At 47.2% G+C, this 22,220-nt stretch overlaps 1 protein-coding gene across 9 annotated transcripts in view; it reads left to right on the plus strand.

Annotated features, from left to right (window-relative positions):
* Positions 1-6,482: 6,482 nt before the first annotated feature.
* NPRL3 (NPR3 like, GATOR1 complex subunit) overlaps positions 6,483-22,220 on the plus strand; it is a 40,402-nt gene continuing 24,664 nt past the window's right edge. For 4 of the 9 annotated variants that reach the window (XM_036303031.1, XM_036303033.1, XM_036303037.1 and 1 more), the window contains exons 1-5: positions 6,483-6,912; positions 11,402-11,471; positions 15,978-16,016; positions 19,608-19,737; positions 21,560-21,634. In XM_036303031.1, coding sequence (XP_036158924.1) covers positions 6,795-6,912; positions 11,402-11,471; positions 15,978-16,016; positions 19,608-19,737; positions 21,560-21,634 — 432 coding nt within the window. In that variant the 5' untranslated portion in view covers positions 6,483-6,794. Of the gene's footprint in view, positions 6,913-11,401; positions 11,472-15,977; positions 16,017-18,395; positions 18,454-18,889; positions 19,017-19,607; positions 19,738-21,559; positions 21,635-22,220 lie in introns of those variants that run through there. The other 5 variants (XM_036303034.1, XM_036303035.1, XM_036303039.1 and 2 more) reach the window with 4 other exon arrangements.

The raw sequence follows: 22,220 nt of genomic DNA on the forward strand, positions 1-22,220 counted from the left end.
TAGTTGATTCTTTTTAAAAAAAATTTGTATTGCCCTAACTGGTTTGGCTCGGTGGAAAGAGCATCGGCCTGCGGACTCAAGGGTCCCAGGTTCGATTCCGGTCAAGGGCATGTACCTTGGTTGCAGGCACATCTCCAATAGGGGTTGTGCAGGAGGCAGCTAATCGATGTTTCTCTCTCATCGATGTTTCTGACTCTCTATCCCTCTCCCTTCCTCTCTGTAAAAAATCAATAATATATATTAAAAAATTTTTTTTATTGATTCCAGAGAGGAAGGGATAAGGAGAGAGAGAAAAATAGAAACATCAATGATGAGAGAGAATCATTGTTTGGCTGCTTCCTGAACACCCCCTACTGGGGATCAAGCCACAATCTGGGCTTGTGCCCTGACAGGGAATTGAACTGTGACCTCCTGGTTCATAGGTCGCCGCTCAACCACTAAGACATGCCGAGCAGGCAGGTTTTATCTCACTTAAAAAAACAAACTGCCGAATGCTGAGGTGTAGAGAACTGTCTATATCACCATTCTAAGAACTTTACTGTTGGGCATTTGATTGGATGACAGTCCACCTTGGACTGATTTTGTGTGGTTGTGAGGTAAGCTCTGCTGCCTGGTTTTAGCTGACATTTATCAAGCGCCTTCTAAGTCCTAGGCATGGCACCAAACACTCTTCATGTTGGGTATTTGACCCTTAACGCTCTCTGTGAGAGAAGTTTTATGTTATTACCATGACATGTTTTAAGATAAGGAAATGGAGGCTTGGGAAAGTTATGAAACATGTTCAAGTTTCAGTGGAGGAGGGAGCCACTCCTGATGGGAGAGGAGGCCTAGGTTTGCTGTGGGCAGGCTGCTGGCCCTTTGGCGGTTGGGCAAGTCTGTTCTGTCTCTGGGCCTTGGTTTCCTGAGACACAAGGAGCCCAAGTCTGTGCTCCAGGACACTGAGACCTACTGGTCTCTGGACAGAACTCAAAGCCCCAGGCTTGTTCTGAACTTTTGTGGCTGGAGCTGAGCTCAGAGGGGCCCTCAGTGGAGACCTTCCCCTGAAAGCGACCCCTGGGTGGCTCTGGGCAGGCTAGTTAACATTGTGAGTCCCGGTTTCACTGTGTTAACCTCTCAGGTGGGGGTTTAGAACAGCCTCTACCTCACTGTTAGGAGGGATAATGGCACCGTGAATTCAAGATTATTGTAGCTGCTATTGTTGGTGAGCGATTCCTCCTGGGCAGGAACACTGCACCAGAGAGGGTGGGGGTGTGGAAGTGGGTCTAAGATAGGGTCTTTGAGCCCCGCCCGGCCCTCTGACAGACGGTGGTAGCTGTATCAGGCCCGGACTGAGTGGAAGGACTGATAAGGCCCGGCCCTGCCTAGGGGACCTGAGCTGGGAGGGAAGGTCAGGAGTTTAGGATTCCAAGAATCAATTTACCTTCAAAAAAGTAGGTTACAGAAGAGTTACTTACATTTAAAATGAGGATTTAGAGTTGCGGGGTGTTCGCAGGGAAGAGTTTGAGGGCGTACCTTGTAGTGAGAGGAGGGTGGCCCTGGGTACATGGTTGTCCAGGGGACAGTGTGAGGGCCTCAAGCTAAAACGGCACCAACAGGGGGTCGGGGGAGAAAGAGGTCGTAATATAAGGTGACAGGAGAAGATTGGACTTTGGGTGGTGGGCCCACAGTGCAATATATAGATCTTGTAGCATAGAAACCTACACCTGAAGTCTATATGATCATGTCAACCAATGTCACCCAAATAAATTTAATAAAAGTTAAAAAAAAGACCATATGTACAGACCCTTTGCTCCCAGCTCTGTTACTGGTGGGGAACCTGAGGCCCAAAGCATGGCCAGCCCACCTTAGAGGCCCTCTGGCTGCCAGCACCTGCCTGGACTGAACAAGGAGTGACAAGGAGCTCTGATTTCTGTAACAGCCCAAGGAAGTCAACACATGTAGACACTGAGAAGCTGCTGGTGAGGGTGGCGTGGGAGTCAGACCTCTGCTTACACAGTACAGCCCTGGGCATTCCTGCACCGGAGTCCCGTGAGGGCAGCCTGGGAAGCAGTGTATCTGAACCCCTGTGTGCTGGCACCTTGGTGATCTTTCATCTCGCATGGGTTCCAATGCGCGCTATGATGAAAAGAGATTAACCATTCAGCCTGAAAAATAAGCAGTGAACGCTATTGTGAAAGTTGCTAGCAGGAAGTGGGCCCAGAGGGGTAGCTGGGGAATGGTGGACTCCTCCAATTCTGGGCCTTCTCCCAGCTCAGAGGCAGCCCCCCCGAGCCCCTGGACACCAGACCCGCTCCTCCAGGTTTGGGGGCCATGGGACTGTTTGATGGGGTGGCAGCATGGTCCAGGGAAGCTGGAGGAAGGAGGCTGGAGCTGGAGGCCCGGTCCTTATGTCTAGGCATGCGCAGATTCCTGGTGCCCTTGTGGAGATACCTCCATTACCACAGCTGCCATCTCTCCAGACAGTGGGCTCTCCCTTTCCCATCGGTCCAGCTCTCCCAGCCTCACCTCTTTCTTCTGTGCCCTTATTTCTTTTCTTTTTAAAAATATTTTTATTGATTTTTTACAGAGAGGAAGGGAGAGGGATAGAGAGTTAGAAACACTGATGAGAGAGAAACATCGATCAGCTGCCTCCTGCACACCCCCTACTGGGGATGTGCCCGCAACCAAGGTACATGCCCTTGACTGAAATCAAACCTTCGACCCTTGAGTCAGCAGGCCGACGCTCTATCCACTGAGCCAAACCGGTTAGGGCTGTGCCCTTATTTCCATTCTAGGAACTCTTCTGGGAACTGTGTGAGAACTCAGAAAACTTTTGCCCTGACCGGTTTGGCTAGGTGGACAGAGCGTCGGCCTGCAGACTGAAGGGTCCCAGGTTCAATTCCGGTCGGGGGGCATGTGCCCTGGTTGCGGGCACATCCCCGGTGGGGGAGTGTGCGGGAGGCAGCTGATCAATGTTTCTCTCTCATCGATGTTTCTGGCTCTCTGTCCCTCTCCCTTCCTCTCTGTGAAAAATCAATAAAATATATTTTTTTTAAAAAATTAGAAAACTTTTGATTATACATAATGTCAAAATAGACTGGGAAAAAGGCTTGCAGAATCTGTAACATGAAGATAACGCGTCCAAACCATCAAAGAAGAATAAAGAATCCATAAGGAAAAAAAGAAGGCATGTCAGAGATAGTGGCAAATAATCAAGTGATACAGTTCTCCACCTCAGTAATAATTAAAGAAATGCAACAACACTTGGCCAGCGTGGCTCTGTGGTTGAGCATTGACCTATGAACCAGGAGGTCACAGTTCAATTTCTGGCCAGGTTGCGGGCTCAATCCCCATTGTGGGGCATGCAGGAGGCAGCTGATCAATGATTGTCTCTCATCATTGATGTTTCTATCTTTCCTTCCTCCCTCTCTGAAATCAATAAAAATATATTAAGAAAAGAAATGCAACATAGAATAATACACCATTTTCCTTTTTTGGAAATTTTGGGGGAAAAATTAAGTCAATGCTATGCAGCCTTGTGTAGGGCAATGAGTTGGTTGGTAATGTCTGAGGCATTTCAAATGCATGTACCCTTCACCCTGGGAGATTCAAGCCATGAACCTGCCTTGCAAAATACATGTTTGTGTCAGCTTTAATGCAAGAGGTTACTTCAGCAATCCCTTAGCCAAGTGATTACACCCTCATGCATTTGAAATGCTTGAGAAAGATTTGGAAACAGCCACAGTAGACAGTTAACTACAGTCACCTCCTGGGGAAGACTGGGATGGGGTGGGTGGGGTGATTTTAAAAACAGCAGTATTGAGATATAATTTGTGAGATATAATTTGCACCCATTTAAAGTGTGCAATTCAATTTTTTTTTGGTTTTTGTATTTTTTGTCACATCTACTGCGAGGATGAAGACCATTGTCAGCAGTCAGACTGTTGGCATCCCAGAAAATGTGGACGTCGCCCTGCAGGGACGCACAGCGGTTGCGGAGGGCCTCACAGGCGCCCTGCGGAGGGCCTTCAATCTCATCGGTATAGAGCTCAGTCTCCCCGGAAGAAAAAGAAGCGGCTCCATGTTGACAAATGGCGGGGAAATAGAAGGAACCGGCTACCGAGCACACGACCTGCAGTCACGTACAGAACATGATCAGGGTGTTACACGGAGCTTCCGGTACAGAATGAGGCCTGTGCACTCACTTCCCCACCAATGCTGTTGTTCAGGAGAACGGTTCTCCTGTTGAAATCAGAAAGTTCTTGGGTGAAAAAAACATCCGCAGGGTTCGGGTGAGGTCAGGCGTTGCTCGTTCAGTATCTCAGTCCCCGAAAGATAGTTGATTCTTGAAGGAAATGACATTGAACTTGTATCAAATTCAGCTGCTTTGATTCAGCAAGCCACAACCGTTAAAAACACGGATATCAGAAACATTTTAGATGGTATCTATGTTTCTGAAAAAGGAACAGTTCAGCAGCCTGCTGAATGAGATCTAAGTTGTCCAGCTATAGGAACAGCAAGATGTTAGGTGATTCCTCAGGTTTACTTGTGATATGTGTGTGTGTGTGTATATATATATATATATATATATATATATATATATATATATATATATATTTTGGTAATACTCATCAAGGATATTTTTTCTATTGATTTTTAGAGAGAGTGGAAGGGAGGGAGGGAGGGAGGGAGAGGAAGAGGGAGAGAGAGAAACATCAAAGTGAGAGAGACACATCGATTGGTTTTCTTCCCCATGAGCCCAGACCGGGGATGGGGATCAAACCTGCAACCCACATACGTACGTGTCCTTGACTGGGAATCCAACCTGAGACCATTTGGTGCACGGGCCAATGCTCTAACTACTGAGCACACCAGCCAGGGCTTACTTGTGATATTTTAAAATAAAATAAAAGCCATGTATATTGTCCTGACCGGTTTAGCTCAGCGGATAGAGCGTCGGCCTTCGGACTCAAGGGTCCCAGGTTCGATTCCGGTCAAGGGCATGTGCCTTGGTTGCGGGCACATCCCCAGTGGGGAGTGTGCAGGGGGCAGCTGATCGATGTTTCTCTCTCATCGATGTTTCTAACTCTCTATCCCTCTCCCTTCTTCTCTGTAAAAAAGCCATAAAATATATTTTTTAAAAAAGCCATGTATTGATTTGGAGAGAAATAAAGTGTGCAATTGAGTGGGTTTTAGTATATTCATAGAGTTGTGCAACCATTTCCCTAAATTTAGAACATTTATCACCCTCAAAGAAACCCTATATCTATTAGCAGTCACACACCTCCAACTACCCCAGCCCTAGACAACCTAATCTGTGTCCTGCCTCTATGAATTTGCCTATTCTGGACATTTATGTAAATGAAATCATACACTACGTATTTTTTCAAAGTTCATTCATGTGTCAGTACTTCATTCCTTTTTATGACTGAATACTATTCCTTTGTATAAAGAAATTATACCAAATTTTATTCACCCACTCATCAATTGGTGAACATTTGGCTTCTTTGCAGTTTTTTGCTATTATGAATAATGTTGCTATGAACATGCAAGTTTTTGTGTGGAATTATGTTTTCATTTCTCTTGGGTATATTCCTAGGAATGGAAGAGTTGGGTTGTATGGGAACTCTATACCTTTTGAGAAACTGCCAGACTGTTTTTCACAGTAGCTGCACCATTTTTCATACCTTCCAGCAACGGGTAAAGATTCTAATTTCTCTACCTCCTTGCCAACACTTGTTATTTTGTCTTTTTGATTATAGTTATCCTAGTGGGTGTGATGTGGCATCTCTTTTTTGGTTTTGATTTACATTATCCTAATGAGAATGATGTTGAGTATCTTTTCAGGTGCTTATTGGCATTTTGTCTATGTTCTTTGGAGAAATATCAGTTCACTTCCTTTTAATATTTTCAATTGGTTACTTGTCTTTTTATTGTTTAGTTGTAAGAGTTTAAAAAAAATTAATCTGGATATAATTCCCTCATCAGATTCATGAATTATAAATATTTTTCCTATTCTGCTCTTTTTACTTTCTTGGTGGTGTCTTTTGAAGCATAAAAGTGTTTAATTTGATTAAGTCCAATTAAGCTTTTCTGTAGTTGCTTGTGCATTTGGTGTCATATCTAAGTAATCATTGCCCACTCCAAGATCACGAATATTTACCCACATGCTTTTCTGTAAGAAGTTTATAGTGTGAGCTCTTACGTTTAGGTCTGTGATCCATTGAAGTGATTTTTTAAAAACTTTTTTAGTGTAGTACTTTATATTTGTAAGTTTGACCTTTCTGCCCAAAGCAAGTATTACTTTTATAATGAAAGATGAATCATTCGGAGACAGCGGCCTCGAACCCGAACCCGAGAGCTGATGTGGCTTCAGTTTCCTAGTCACACAGGTGGGCGGGTCCCTTCACCCAGCAGGAAGGCGGTCGGTCCACGCGCATGCGTAGCTCCCAGAGAGAGACTGCGCCTGCGCACACGGCCGCTCGCGCCTGCGCAAACGCCCCCGGCCCGCGGGCTGGCACCGCCGCGCTTTTGCCTGGCTCTGGGGTCTAAATCTCCGAAGCCTCGCGGGACGCGCTCCGTGGCGCTGGCTCCGTCGCTCTGGCTCTCCGCGCCGGGCTTCCGTGGCCTTGGTGGCTGGCGTCCTTGTCAGGTCCCCTTCCCCCGCCCCGTCTTCCTCAGGCCCCCCACTTCCCGGTTCCCGGCCTTCCCAGAGCTTCCCAACACCGCACGCCCGTCCAGTCCTCAGCCCTCGGCCAGTCTTCCTAAGCCCCCCCCCCCCAACCCTCCCCCCCCGCTCTCGGGCCCCCGGTAGAATGGGGGACAACACCAGCCCCATCAGCGTGATTCTGGTGAGCTCGGGGAGCAGGGGCAATAAACTGCTGTTCAGGTACCCCTTCCAGAGGAGCCAGGAGCACCCGGCGTCCCAGACAAGTAAGTGAGCGCCGGGGGCGCGCCCGGCCCGGCGGCGGGGCCTGGGCAGCCCGTGCAGCGGCCCCTCCCCTCACCGCCTCGCATGTGGAAACTCAAGTCCTTTCCTTTTTCCTTTCCCGGATGATACAGTCACTGCCTACTCTTTATAGAGCACTGTTTGGAAAGTGCAGACAAATAAAAAGAAACAGGAGAAAAGTCATGATTCAATAGCCAAAAGCCTCTATTGCTGACATTTCATCCGTGTCTGCAGCGTCTGCAAGAAATACGTGTGAGCACTGCATGCGTGAACCTAAAAAAAACAGGCCAAAATGAGAGGCAACAAGCGTTCCCTTGAGGCCAGTAAGAATAGCTATTTGGGATGCTCCGAACAGTGTTCTGCTGGAGAGGCAAAGGCATTGGGTATTTATGCGAAAAGGAAGGGAAACAATTGTTTCAATAGAAGGCGGGCATTTATTTCTGTTGGTCGGATAACATAGTAAAGTCAATTCTGAACAGTTTTTAATTTTCAGTCTGATAGTCATAAGTCAGGTAGTTATCAGGTATATATATGCAAATCCTCACCCGACATGCAAATATATATATATAGTTAATCCTCACCCGAGGATATTTTTCCATTGATTTTTAGAGGGAGTGGGAGGGACAGGGAGAGACATCGATGTGAGAAACGAACACATCAATCGGTTGCCTCCTGCATGGACCCCCGACTAGGGGGGGGGGGGGGGGGGGGACTGGCAGCCAAGGTACGTGCCCTTGATTGGAATCGAACCCGGGACCCTTCAGTCCGGGGGCTGACACTCTATCCACTGAGCCAGACAGGCTAGGGCTGCTTTCTTGTATCTTTCTAGTCAGTTCTTTGGGGCACAGGTTGCTTAAGCCCAGTCCAAAGGTTATTTTGCCCAGTTTCAAAGATTTGAGGCATATAAGGCATTACAAGCAGTTTCGGGATGGCAGCTCCAGCTCCATTTTAAAGTAGTTCCATTTATTGTTGTTGGTTTTTGACATAAATGTGTTCAGCTTGGAGAAAATAGGGAATTACAGATCCACCTGAAGTTTTCTTGGACTACCTGCCCCCAGTTCTGCTCCCCCGTTGCAGGGATAACTGCTTACCATTTTAGTCACCGTCCTTCCTGTACATAGATACCAACTATGTATCCATAGGAAAATAGTGTATTATTTGGGGATTTTCCCCCCCTTCACATAAGAGTATTGAACTGCAGTGGCTCTTCCATCGAACAGCCTTGGAGTACTTTACGACTTCGTAAGCAGAGATCACGCTCGCTCTTAGTTGTAGCCTGCAGCTGCTGTGGATGGACGTTTAGGCTACTTGTAGCTGTTCATTATCATGAATGCTCAGTTTGTAATTTATATTCTGTTTTAAAATTTGTTAATAGGGTACAAAGTTTTAAAGGTACAAAGGAATTTAGGTTATGAAAAGAATGTTCTTTACCCACCATTGATTGACCACCCATCCCCCCCTCAAGACACCCATTTCCCCTTGTAAGGGCAGCTGCTGTTACCATTTTCCTGTGCATGTTTCCAGAATCTCCTGTGTAAATACAAGCATATGCAGATATTATTTTACTTTTTCTAAGCACAAGTGAACGAACACGCTGCGCACTGTTCTGTATGTGTTGTTTTCATTTTCCATCTTGATAATAGTTTCAGAATTATGATTAGAATCATGGGATGAGCATACTGTGATTTATTTATCCAGTCCTCTGTTGATGGGCATTTAAATTGTTTCCAATCGTTTGCTACGATAACCAGTGTGAATGTCCTTTTTGTATATGTTATCATTCTTCTGGATATAGGATTAATTCCCAGAAGTAGGATGGTTAAATCTAAGAGATAATGAGCATATTTATTTTTTTCCTCTTCTTTTTTTGTCAATTACAGTTGATATTCAATATTATTTTATATTAGTTAGTTTCGGGTATACAGCATATTGGTTAGACATTTATATAACTTAACTGAGTACCCTGATAAGTCTAATACCTAGCACCATGCATAGTAATTACAGTATTATTATTATTATTGACATTTTTATTGATTTCAGAGAGGAAGGGACAGGAAGAGAAATAGAAACATCAATGATGAGAGAGAATCATTGATTGGCTGCCTTCTGCACATCCCCACTGGGGACTGAGTCCGCAACCCAGCATGTGCCTTGACCAGGAATCAAACCGTGACCTCCTGGTTCATAGGTCGATGCTCAACCACTGAGCCATGTAGGGCAGGCTGAACTTTTTTGTCTTGTTGATCCTCACCAGAGGATATTTTTACTATTGCTTTTCAGAGAGAGTGGAAGGGAGTTGGGGGGGGGGGGGGAGAGAGAGAGAAACATTGACTGGTTTCCTCCTGCAGATGGTGGGGAATGAACCCACAATCCATGTACATGCCCTTGACTGGAAATAGAAGCTGCGACCTGCGACCCTTTGGTGTGCGGGTCAACACTCTAACCCAGCTGTGGGCAAACTATGGCCCGCGGGCCGGATCGGCCCGTTTGAAATGAATAAAACTATTGAAAAAAAAGACCGTATCCTTTTATGTAATGATGTTTACTTTGAATTTATATTAGTTCACACAAACACTCCATCCATGCTTTTGTTCCGGCCCTCCGGTCCAGTTTAAGAACCCATTGTGCGCCGAAACCGGTTTGGCTCAGTGGATAGAGCGTCGGCCTGCGGACTGAAGGGTCCCAGGTTCGATTCCGGTCAAGGGCATGTACCTGGGTTGCAGGCATATCCCCAGTGGGAGATGTGCAGGGGGCAGCTGATCGATGTTTCTCTCTCATCGATGTTTCTAGCTCTCTATCTCTCTCCCTTCCTCTCTGTAAAAAATCAATAAAATATATTTAAAAAAAAAAAAAAAAAAAGAACCCATTGTGGCCCTCGAGTCAAAAAGTTTGCCCACCCCTGCTCTAACCACTGAGCAACACCACCTAGGGCAGTATATGGATTAAAAAAAAATTTTTTTTTTCTTCAGCTAAGACAGAGGAGTTGATACATTGTACATGTTACATTCAGCCACACCTGAGAACAGAACCAGTCCAGAATGTCACAGGTTCAGGGCAAAGATCCAGAAGGGACTGTTTTTGTAAGAGCAGGGTGGGTCTCTCAAAACGTAGTCACGGCGTTCGGATGGCATATATGTATTTCTAGATCCCGTTGAGAGTGTAGACAGCAGCATGCAGTCCAGCAGCTCGTGCCGGTGTCCCTGGCCTCTGGCTGCTTTTCTTGCTACTCCTGTGGCTTCACGGTGCACAAGCTTGCGGTGTACTTGGACCTCTGCCTCATCTTCCTCCTCTTGCGCTTCAGCCTGCGCATTCCCTTCTTCCTCCACATGGCTGTCATGGCACAGAGGTTTCTAGGAAATGGCGCTCAGGCCGAGAGCTAAACATTCTTTTGCCTGTGCTTTTCCCAGGCTAGTTGACATCATCTAGTGAGAGGATATATGTGTATCTGTGTGTAATATATTTATACTTACCTTTTTTTCTGCCTTAATAGTAGCAAAAGCATTTCCTAAGTTATCATAACTTCTTGGAAACCATATTTTCTGAAAAATTTTTTATTATGGTAGAAAATATGTAATATAAAATTTGCCAGTGTAACCATTTTTAAGTATACGGTTCAGTGGCATTAATCACATTCACCATAATTAATTCACCATATTGTATAACCAGCACCACTATCTCAAAAAATTTTCCTTACCCCAAACTGAAACTTGTAACCAAACAATGACTCCCTGTCACCACTAATCCTACTTTCTGTCTCTGAATTTGCTATTGTAGATATTTTATGTAAGTGCAATATTTGTCCTTTAGTGTCTGGTTTCTTCTTTTTTTTTTAAATATATCTTTATTGATTTCAGAGAGGAAGGGAGAGGGAGAGAGAGATAGAAACATCCATGATGAGAGAGAATCATTGATTGGCTGCCTCCTGCAAGTCCCCCACTGGGCATGTGCCCTTGACCGGAATCGAACCTGGGACCTTTCAGTTCTCAGGCTGACGCTCTATCCACGGAGCCAAACCGGCTAAGGCAGTGTCTGGTTTCTTTTTCTTAGCATAATGTTTTAAAGTTCATCCACATTGTAGTATGTGCCAGAACTTCATTCCTTTTTATGGCTGATGAGTATTCTATTGTGCGTATGTACCACATTTTATTTTTATTTAGAAAATATTTTTATTGATTTCAGAGAGAGGAAGGGAGAGGGAGAAAGAGATAGAAACATCAATGATGAGAGAAAATCATTGATTGGCTGCTTCCTGCAGACTCCACGCTGGGGACCAAGCCCGCAACCTGGGCTTGGGCCCTGACTGGGAATCCAATGGTGACCTCTGGTTCATAGGTCAATGCTCAACCACTGAGCCACGTCGGCCGGGCTATGTACCACATATTGGTAACCATCACTTTTACTGGCTCCACAATCCTCCTGTATGTGGATGGGTCCTGCTTTCTTAGCCATTGTCTCCTTTTTGCCCTCACTCAGATAAGCCTCGTAGCAGATATGCTGTCAACAACACGGGAGATCATGCCGAGGACCAGGACGGTGACTCCAGGTAAGGGCTTTGAAGTCACTGTAGGATGGAGCTAGTCCTGCCCCAAAGCCTGTGCAAAGCCCCACATGCTGTTGACCTCTGTTTCCCCTGAGAAACCGGGTGTTCTTTTTTCCCATTTGGTGGGTGTTTGGGTAGCATGGAGCAGGGCTGCATAATTTGGTCACGTGTTGAGCTGCCAAGCAGGTTGGAGATGAGATGAGGCCATGTTTCTGTAGGTCATTTCTCTCCTGTGAGGGGAACATGGAGGAAAGCACACCCCGTGCTGTCCTCAGACCTTGTTCCTCAGGCACGGCCCCGAGGTCACCTGTAGGTGCTTGGGTGCAGTGCAGAGTGTCCAGGTGGTGGTATGGGCAGAGTTGGGGCTGACTTGACCCGTGGTCTTTTAGGGCACAGATGAAAGCGGGTCTTGTTCCTTCTTGTACGTGCTCCCTTGTTCTCTGTGGGAAGGACTATCATGCAACATGAGAAATGACTGCTTGTGCCTTCTTTTTTATTTTTATTTTTATTTTATTTTTTTAAATATATTTTATTGATTTTTTACAGAGAGGAAGGGAGAGAGATAGAGAGTTAGAAACATCGATGAGAGAGAAACATCGATCAGCTGCCTCCTGCACATCTCCCACTGGGGATATGCCCACAACCCAGGTACATGCCCTTGACCGGAATCGAACCTGGGACCCTTCAGTCCGCAGGCCGACGCTCTATCCACTGAGCCAAACTGGTTTCGGCTGCTTGTGCCTTCTTATGTTCATTTTAAAGCTTGGTAAGTGGTAACACAGACCCAGATGAGGCAGGAAAGATTGCAAGTTGCCTGTCCTGGTTCCCCTAAACGTAGCCGAGGTCTTTGTGAGCTAAAGGATGTCGCCTCCACGGTCCCATGGAAAAGCTGAGGTCCCTGCACTGGGCCTTTTACATGCGAGCTGGTTGTACAGTTGCGCTCAGTTCTCTGACAAGGCACCACAGTGTTGTACAGTTCCAAGAAGATGGTTTTTATTTTGTGTGTGTGAGGATGGCAGGGGCCTCTGGCGTGACCAGTGACTGTCTCTGAAGGGAGCAGGCTTTGGAAAAGGGAACAGCAGGAGGGGCAGGGGAGGTGGGAGGTTGTGGGACATTCAGTGGGTCCTCCTGGTTGACGTAGAGGCCAGTGGTTGTCTTGTCCTTTAAAGGTGGCAACTTGGAACAGACTCTTGTTATAGGCACCCGGAAAGCTTTTTGCCCCTGCACCTGGGTGGGTGGCTTTGTCTTCCGCTGGGCCACAGACTAGTTTAGAGCAGGGCTGGCCAGCTGCCCGATGTTCTTCCTCTAAGCTCCATAGGTGTGAGGCTCTGCTCAGGACATGAAGACTCAGAAAGAGCTCTTGGAATGATCTGTGTAGAGGTATTTTTTAGGAGGGCCAGGAGCACGTAATTCCTGCAGTTAATTTTCAGAGGCTTATAAGAAAATCACTATGAGGTAATGCCATTGGGTAATGTTAGCACATTATAGCATCTGATGAACCCACCCCCCACCCCCCATATTTTCAGAGATACAGGTTAACACCCTTAGGGCCCCAGCTTTATTTTGTCACATAGGCCTGCCCAGTCGCTGCTCTGCCCCTGGCGGCTGGGAAACCCTGTTACACCTCAGACGTCTTCCTGAAGCACTGCAGTGAAGGTCATCAGACCATTCTCTGTTCTTCTGGATTATCATCCTCAAAGGTGCTTTTCTTCTGGAACCAGCAAGATGTTCCTGCTTGTCAGTTTGCCAGATTGAAACAATGTGAACAGGCCACATGGGTCACTTGTGAATGTGGTGGTGGCCTGCCTTAGAGAAGTGAAGGTGCAGAGCTGTGCTGCCCAGGGTTGAAGTCACTGGCCGATGTGGCCATTTAAATTGAAATGAACTGAAATGAAATAAAATTGAAAATTTATTTCCTTAGTTTCACTTGCCACATTTTAGATGTTCGGTGGCCGCATGTGACGTATTGAATGGCGTAGATTTAGGATATTTCTGTCCCTGAAGAAAGCTCTGTTGAACAACACTGGCTTAGAGAGTAGGCTGGTTTTATAATGCGAATCATCAAGATGATGTGTTTCAGGGTATAAGAAGTAGCTGTCACTTTTTAAAAACCCGACTAGAATTTAGAAGGGAGAGAAGAACATAGGTATTGTCTGTTGTCTCTAAGTCTTGAAATTGAAGTTGAGAAAAGTTGTAGTGTCCCTGATTGTAGGGTATTAGGAGCCAGGGAGCTCCTGCTTCAGTCCATCTCTGGCTCAGTCACCCCACTGGCAGGGACAACGCCATCAGGAGACGTCTGAGAGGGAGCATGGCGTCCATCGGGAAGGCTGTTGGGGGCCCGCTCCCTCCTGACGTGGGCTGTTTCTGGCTTCCTCTCATATTTCCAGCATTGTTCTGGTTACTGCCTCCGAGAAGGCGATGCTGGTGGCTTGGAAGAGTTAACTTCATTTTAAAACACTCTGAATCATTTTACTTTAGCTATCACCCCAGAGCTCTGAAAGGTTTCTGTCTCTGCCCTTTACCTCCCCATTGGCATTGTGAGGCATGGAATCAGGTGGCCCTGCTGCCCCTCTCAGACCTGGCTACCTTTATTGAAGCAGTGGGTTCAGCTTTTAGGCACAGTCATGCCCTGTGCTGGAGGGGACCTCAGCTGTAGTGCTCACTGGCATCCAGCATGCAAGTCCTCCATACCAGGCTCACATGGGCTCCACCAGAGCCTCTCTTGACAGCTTTGCTTGGGTGGCACATGTGTTGAGAAAGATGCCCCTACTTGCTGGATGTTAGGTCATACACAGAAATGTGGATAAGTAGTGTTGTCCCCAAGCTTGGGTACCTCCCTTCCCTTTTCCTGGCCCAGCTGAGTCTGCACTGGTGTCGCATTGGCATGTCCCTGCAGGGCAGCATGCTGGGATAAGTACAGGTTCCGGGTTCCGGGTCTCATTCTCACTCTGTGTCCTAAAGCATGTGATCTGGGCATGTACCTTAGACAGTGAGCCTCCTCTGGAAGATGTCTGCAGGTGTGAAGGCACCTCTGCCTCTCCCTCCCAGTAGATGTCATGGGAACACCTGCCTCTATGTGCAATTCCTTGATGATGGCTCTGCCTCCCTCAGGGGGGCAGACACAGGTCCATAAAACATGCTTGTGGAGTTTAACATGTTACATGTCCCGCCATCCCCCAGTAAGGAAATGGAACACATGGAACACTGCTGACACTTGGAATCTCCATGTGCTTCTTCCCTTTTGAAAGTTAAGGGATATATATATATTTTAGTCCTCACCTGAGGATGTTTTTCCATTGATCTCTAGAGAGAGAATAGAAGAGAGGGAGGAGGGGGAGAGAGAAAGAGAGATAGATAGATAGATAGATAGAGAGACATCAACCAGCTGCCTCCCGCATGCATCCCAACTGGGGCTGGGGATCAAACCTGCAACCCAGGTACATGCCCTTGACTGGGAATTGAACCCGTGACCCTTTGGTCTGCAGGCCGACACTCTCTAACCACTGAGAAACCCAGCCAGGGATTTTGTGGCCTGTCTAGATGTAGGAGATAAAGTTCTAGGGGGTTGTACTTGAGCTTCTTCGGATACTGACTTTCTGGATGATCTTGAGAAAGTCCACACAACATTTTACCCCTTTACTACTATACAAACGAGTAAGCTAAAGTTTGGGAGCTGCTGAAAAAAGTGTTCTTCATTGTGTGTTTCTCTTGCATGGGTCCTTGGTAATGTGTGTTTCTCGGTGAGAGCTGTGGGGAGCAGCAGTCCCAGCGGGGCAGCCTGGTGGGCATGGCATGGCGTCCTGGCAGGCTCTCACCCCTTGGATGCTGCACTGTGGGGCTCAGGCCTACTTTCTGTTCCCAGCAAACTCGGAAAGCAGCATGATATAGCCCTGTGTAGAGGAACTTCAACTCTTTTAAATCTATTTTCTAAAAAAGCTCAGGTCGGATAGTGCAGAGGCCTTAGACATTTTCTAACGTAAGTGTATACACCTCTGCCATGACTGCCTTGTTGACGGGGCCACGTGGGCAGAGACTCAGGGAGATCAGCCATGCAGGTGGTCATAGCATCTCAAGAATTGGGGCTGAGGTGGTCACTGCATTTTACGTAAGGCTTTTACCTATGGGGATCTCATTGATCCTGTTGAGACGGTTTGTCAGATTAAATGCTTGTGCATAGGCATCTGGCCAATGTGTGTGGTGCTAGGCTCTGACCCAGGTCTTCTGGCCTTGCTCTTGTTCTGGAAACTGACCCTCATTCTGGCCCAGTCGATGTTTAGGTAAGAGAATTTGAGCTTTAGTGAGAAAACTGTGTGGTAAGTCTTCAACTTGGGGAGTTGTCTGTATCCTTTCTTGTCTGGTAAGTTTCATAACCTTGACCTCAACAGTTAATGCTTAATGGTAGTACTTCTGCTAGACTTTAATGCTGTTTTAATAAAACAACTATAACTTTTGTGATTTTAAACATCAATGTGTTTTTGTTTGGTCTTGATGGTCCTGTTCCCCTTTCAGCGAGCCATGTCCTCCAACCGATGAGCAATTGGTTGCAGGGTAAGACCAAGACTTCTCCACCGTCTTTCTGTCCTGACTTCTGCTACCTTCTCTTCTTGTAATTGTGCTTAACTCCTGATTCCCCTCAATGTTGAAGAATGACTAATGAGGCACACAGGCTCTCGCTCGGATCCCACGGCCCCTGCCCTTTCTCCACTTGGAGTTACCTATTTCACATTACCCAGGAAGCCTACGCAAGGTTGGCTGGCACCAGGGAGACTTGTGGGACCAGGCTTGCACTCAGACCTCCTCCTCCAGGCAGGCACCAGTAGCCCTGTGAGGCCAGTAGGTGAGCAGAAGCAGGGTTTCTTATCTCCCTAGCTTACTGCCCGCGCCCGCCCCCCAAGAGAGATCCTTGATTAGTCTCTTTGCCTTCATTTCTCAGAGGGGTTTAGTGGGGACCTCTTTCCCAAGGGCTGGGTGTTAAATGTAATGCTTGAGGTTAGATGCTATTGTGTGTGCCCTTTAGAAGCAAAATGCACCCATGGAGTTTATCTGGCGCTTCCTCAGGAGGGCATGAATAAGGTGTGACCCTCCTGTCCCCCTGACAGGATATCCTCTCTGGGCATTGAAGCATCTTTGAGCCCCCCATCACCGGAGGGTGCAGAGTCAAGCTCCCGTCCATGCTGTCCCTCCCCCCTTTTTTGACCAGGCTGGAGATCAGTCCTTGCTCCTGACTATCTCAGAAGGAGAGGAAGGTCTTGGCCTGGTTTCTAGCTGGGCTGGTTCATCTTCCTAAAATTTTTAAATTTCTAAGTTATTCCCGGAATGTTAGTTTTTGTAACAGCTATTTTATTGTGTGCAAAACTTACTAGGCCTTTTACCATCAAAACAAGGGAAAGAGATTTTTGTAAATTTTGGAAACAACAATCAAATATTGTCATTTGTTTTTGTTTCAATTTGCTATTTATAACAGTTATTCCCCTACTCCCCAAATCTCATGATATAACTATGCCTTTGTGTATATTATATCAGCAGACACACTATATAAAGGATAAAGCCACTCAAGTGTTTTTTCTCATCATAAGTGTTAATATTGCAGTGATGAGTGGATTTCTCTGTGGGCTAGACTCGCTCAGACAAGCACCATCCCCCTGGCCGCCCTAGAGGGCCTTCCCTGATGGCCATGTAGGGCAGGGTGGCTTTTAACTTCAGCAGCACATGGCTTCCTGGTTGGCTCCTTCTGCAGATGCTGGCCTCTCTGGTCTTGGGAGGAAGCATTTTTTTATTTGGCTCTTGGAAGGATGCTTTCAGATTTGGATATTTATAGATACTCAGGAGACCTCTGCTTGCCTCTGAATCTCAGGACCCATCCCACAGCCAAACTAGCTTAGGTTCCTGGACTAGTGGCTGAGGCCAGGGCTGAGGCTCAAGTGTGGGTCTTGATGACAGAGCAGAGGTTTTTAATGGAGGTATTTGGATATCACAGGAAAAAGTGAACTTTCTGGAATAGTGGGAGGTTGTTTTCTTTACCTTATCTTTGTCCCTCGGTGGCAGAGTGGAGGAGCTATTTGTTTAGATAGGATGTGAAATGTTGGCACTGGATCAATCATTAGGGCAGAAGTGTTTGTTTATCACTCTGAGCCCTCTCTCACCATCAGATGGGAGTTATAGGGCAGAGTGAGCGATTTAGAGTTTTTAAAGAAAGCATATAATGCCTCTGGTCTAAGACACTGGAATATTCCATCTCTGGTGTAATCACTCCGGAGAGCAGTATTCCCGGGAAGAGAGACCCATAATAGGCAGCTGAGGACTTAGGCAATGGGTCCCCCATTTCCCAGACTGGCTCTGACGACCTCTCTGACAACCTTGGTGTCAAAAGGGCCGAGTGCAGTCCTGACAGTACAAGAGCCAAACCCTCTGCATCTTGTTTGTCTGCGGGCCACAGAGCAACCTAGGACACCTGGAGGACCATGTCAGTCCCAGGGAAGGCTGGAAGCCAGTGTGACACCCCCCTCCAAGGCCTTAGCAGTTCTAGGCTCCCCTCCTGCAGACTTGGAAAGAGCTCTCTAGCTGCTTGTCTTGCAGTTTGAGTGCTGGTTGATCAGCAAGGTTCTTGTTGCAGGCTGGCTCCAAGTAGTTAAAAATTTTTTTTTTATTGATTTTGAAAGAAAGAGAGAGAGAGAGAGAGAGAGAGAGAGAGAGAGAGAGATTGATTGTTCGCATACTTATGCATTCATTGGTTGCTTCTTGTATATGCCCTGATGGGGGATGGCACCAGCAACCCTGGTGTATCAGGAGGATGCTCTAACCAACTGACTACCCGGCCAGGGCTCAGGTCACTCTTACATTAGATGGTGAGCCTGCCATGTGTAAGGAGCCCAGAGCAAATGACCCCCTTCCTAGATCCTTTTATCCCAGAGTCATTTCTTATTTCAGAGGTCAGCTGAAGCAGCAGTTTGTAGCAGACCATCCTTTTTCTTCAGAAAATGGAGAGGTATGGTAGCCGTCACGTCCCCCCCCACATGAGGTCGTCCAAGAGAAAAGCATCTACTTTGGTGCCTGGCTCTTTAGCAGAGGCCCAGGATGCACGCTGGAGTGTCTTTCTTTGATGGCCTCCCGGGCTCCTGGGGTCGGTACCCAGGGGCAGAGCATGGCCCTGGGGGAGCTGGAGCCCCTTTCCCCAGCACAGTGCGCTCTCCCGACATGGATGCTAGGAATGCTCCTGCGGGTGGAGAGATGCGCACAGGACTTGTCTCTCTTCTGGCTCCAGCTCAGACACGGTGCGTCAGTGTTTCTAAAGTGAAGGCCCCCGCGAGCCTGGGTTCTGAGATAAGAGTCTGCACAGCACCCCCCAGCACTCTTCTTCCCGTGGTGACGCTCCCTTATCTGGATCCCCGTGGGCAGGAAGGAACTGGGTTGCCAATAAGAAAACACAAGTGTGCAGATGCACCTGGCAAAGGGTGAACTCATATCCAAATCTGCTCTCACCCACGCCACAGCCATTCCTGCTCTGTGGTACCCAGTCCTGTGCAACCTATGTCCACATCATATCAGTGGGTCTGGATATCTCGCTCATCTTTTAAAGTTTCTTCCCTAATAAAAACTGGAAGGTTAAGTGTTCAGGATAAGGAAGGGTCAGGAAGCCATGCTGAGAAAGATAATTAGCAGTTAGTGCTGTACTCTTGCCCTTCACACAGCACTGAGGGGGTGGGGTTCCTGGGAGTTGAGAGTTGCAGCCTGGTAAACCTGGACCTGGTGGTAGAGCCCCCCACCCCCCACTTGTGAGCCTTAATGAGCAGCTCCTCAGGGCAGCGCCAGCTTCAGCTGTTATTCCTCCCTTTACCTTTAAAAGCAAACTGCAACCTGTTTCTCTCCTGAATTTCATAGAGCATGCCAAGAAATTGACAGCATGTGCCTTCAGTCTATGCTTCTCATGCCTTTTACCTTGTAATTTTGGTGATTTTATGTCCCAAATCTTGGGGATTGCTTCAGAAGGCAACTGATAGAAGCTTCCAGGTCATCAGTGGGGGTCAAGCCACTTTGCGCACCAAGCTGCCATATACTGAGATCCTTATCCCCGAGGGCAGCTGGTGTGGGGCTGTGACACTTTATTCACTTATTTCCACTCTACCTCTTTTTCATTTTAAGGTTTTCAGATGTCATTCTGGCAACAATTTTGGCAACCAAGTCTGAAATGTGTGGCCAAAAATTTGAACTGAAGATCGATAACGTGCGTTTTGTCGGGCACCCGACGCTCCTGCAGCATGCCCTGGGGCAGGTAAGGACCTCCCTGAGAATATAAGGCTTCCCCTGGGCAGGCATGGCCATCCTGGCCTGGGCCCTCAGGGAACCGTGGCTGCTACTGGCCCCGTAAAGACAGCGAGTGTGTGCCAGACCTCACAGCTATTTGCTGTCAGCTGCACATCACAGATCCCGAGGGACCCTCGGAGAAAGAGACAGGCATGCTTGTCCCCAGAGTTTCAGTCCCTGCCCCTAGCTTTGGTAAAGTGGCACAAGCATTTCTTCTTACTTGTTAAGTGATCTCATGGCCAATATTATTATTAATTTAGCTCTTACTGTTGTGCTGAATCCTTCATATACGTTCTCTGGTGAGTGAAATGTTACCGTACCGGAGTCTTAACAAGACAGAATGCACTGTGACCCAAAGGAATTTGCACACTAGAACCTGCCAGTCAGTCCTTTGCACACAGGCAGAATCAGCAACAGCATCACTCAGATTCTGAAGGATTTTGATATGACATTGTAAGATTTAGCTCCATTTATATGATCCAGAAATATGAGGGTCTGTGATGTGGTCCTCAGATATCCTCCATGACCAAGCTGGTGGAAAGGGCTGAGGTGGTTGGAGGTGCTAAGACATGAGACGGTCTGGGTGCACCTGGCCCCAAGGACAGCACCATCCCTCCTCACTGAAACCCCTGCAGGTAGGGATTAGATCCCTAACTGTGACCTGTAGGTGATGGAGGGGAGATTTGGCAGCCTGCTGGCAGTCCTGGGCGTATACAAAAGTGACAGGCAGGATGGTGAGGAGCTAGTTGGGATAGCCCAGGGAGAGCAGGAGCCCTGGCCTCTTATGCCCCCTAGTGGCAACACTTGAAATCAGCGTGGTGTTTGTGACGGGTTGGCTGGCTGCCAGAGCAGCAGCCCTGTCTCTGCTGGCCCTTACCTGCCCAAGAAATTGACAGCATGTGTCTTCAGTCTATGCTGGGGCATTGTTCTCTCTCTCTCTCTCTCTCTCTCTCTCTCTCTCTCTCTCAAATATATTTTATTGATGTTTTTTTTAACAGAGAGGAAGGGAGAGGGATAGAGAGTTAGAAACATCGATCACTCAGAGGGAAAGCAGGGGAGGGTGGGGGTGAGGGGAAAGATCAACCAAAGGACTTGTATGCATGCATATAAGCATAAGTGATGGGTGTGGACAACAGGGGGCGAGGGTGAGGGCAGGATTGGGGGGGTAAGGGGACATTGTGGGGATAAGGACACATTTGTAACATCTTATTCAATAAAGGGGGGGAAAAAGACACATCGATCAGCTGCCTCCTGCACACCCCCCATTGGGGATGTGCCCGCAACCGAGGTACATGCCCTTGACTGGAATCGAACCTGGGACCCTTCAGTCCACAGGCTGACTCTTTATCCACTGAGCCAAATCGGTTAGGGCGTCTTCTCTCTTAATCATCCTGAGTACTTATCATACCTGGCAGAGATGGCCTCAAGAACTCAGGTGGACACTGGGGGTGGCAGTGGGGAGGATGTCTGGGCAGAGAACACTCCATCTGCTTGGGCCCCTCTCCATCTTGTCTCCTCTGGGCACTTCGGCCCACTTCCATTGACTGGGGCAGCCTCATCATTCTGGGCCAGAGCACTGACCTTCCTGTTATCTCAGTGGGGACTCATCTGTCCATGCCGTCACCACTAGCTCATGCAGAGGTGCTGGCCGATTCTCCGAGACCACGGGCTCTGTTTTCTTTTGGTTCTGCTGTATTTTGGAACCTTTCCCATGCTTAAAGTAGAATAGCTCTAAACAGCTCTTCTTGGGAAGTTGGCTCTCATTCAATAGAATTATGTGTCTTTTACAGGTCTCCAAAACAGACCCGTCCCCGAAGAGGGAAGCTCCCACCATGATTCTCTTTAATGTGGTATTTGCACTAAGGGTGAGTGTTTATAAGTGGCTGAAGAGCATGGGCAAATCAGGAAGGAGGGTAAGGGGAGGAACAGCAGCTCATTTCTGGTGAGTGTGTCATTGACTCAGAGCTTAGCCTGCAGGGGGCATGGCATTGGCCTACTCTTACTGTTTTCCTCTCTTTTTAAAAAAATAAAATACACATAACAAAATTTACCATTTTAACTATTTTAAAGTATATGGTTTGGTGGCATCTTACAACAGTGTAACCATCCCCATTATCTAGTTTCAGAATGTTACTGTTCCCTAAAAGGAGCTCAGCTATTCCTTTTCCCTCCCGCCCTCTCCCAGCCCCTAGAAACCACCAGTCTACTTCCTGTCTCTGTGGATTTACCTGTTCTGCATGTTTCATATGCATGTGATCCTACAGTATGTGACCTTGGTGTCCGGCTTCTTTGGATGAGCATAGTGATTTTGAGATTATCCCTGGTCATGTATATCAGTACTTTATTCCTTTTTATGGTCAAATCGTATTCCATTGTATGAATAGACCATACTTTGTTTATCCCTTCATCTGTTGAGGAACATTTGAGTTTTTTTTTCACCTTTTTCTATTA

Source organism: Myotis myotis, unplaced genomic scaffold, assembly GCF_014108235.1.
Source record: "Myotis myotis isolate mMyoMyo1 unplaced genomic scaffold, mMyoMyo1.p scaffold_m19_p_35, whole genome shotgun sequence".
NCBI lineage: Eukaryota > Metazoa > Chordata > Mammalia > Chiroptera > Vespertilionidae > Myotis > Myotis myotis.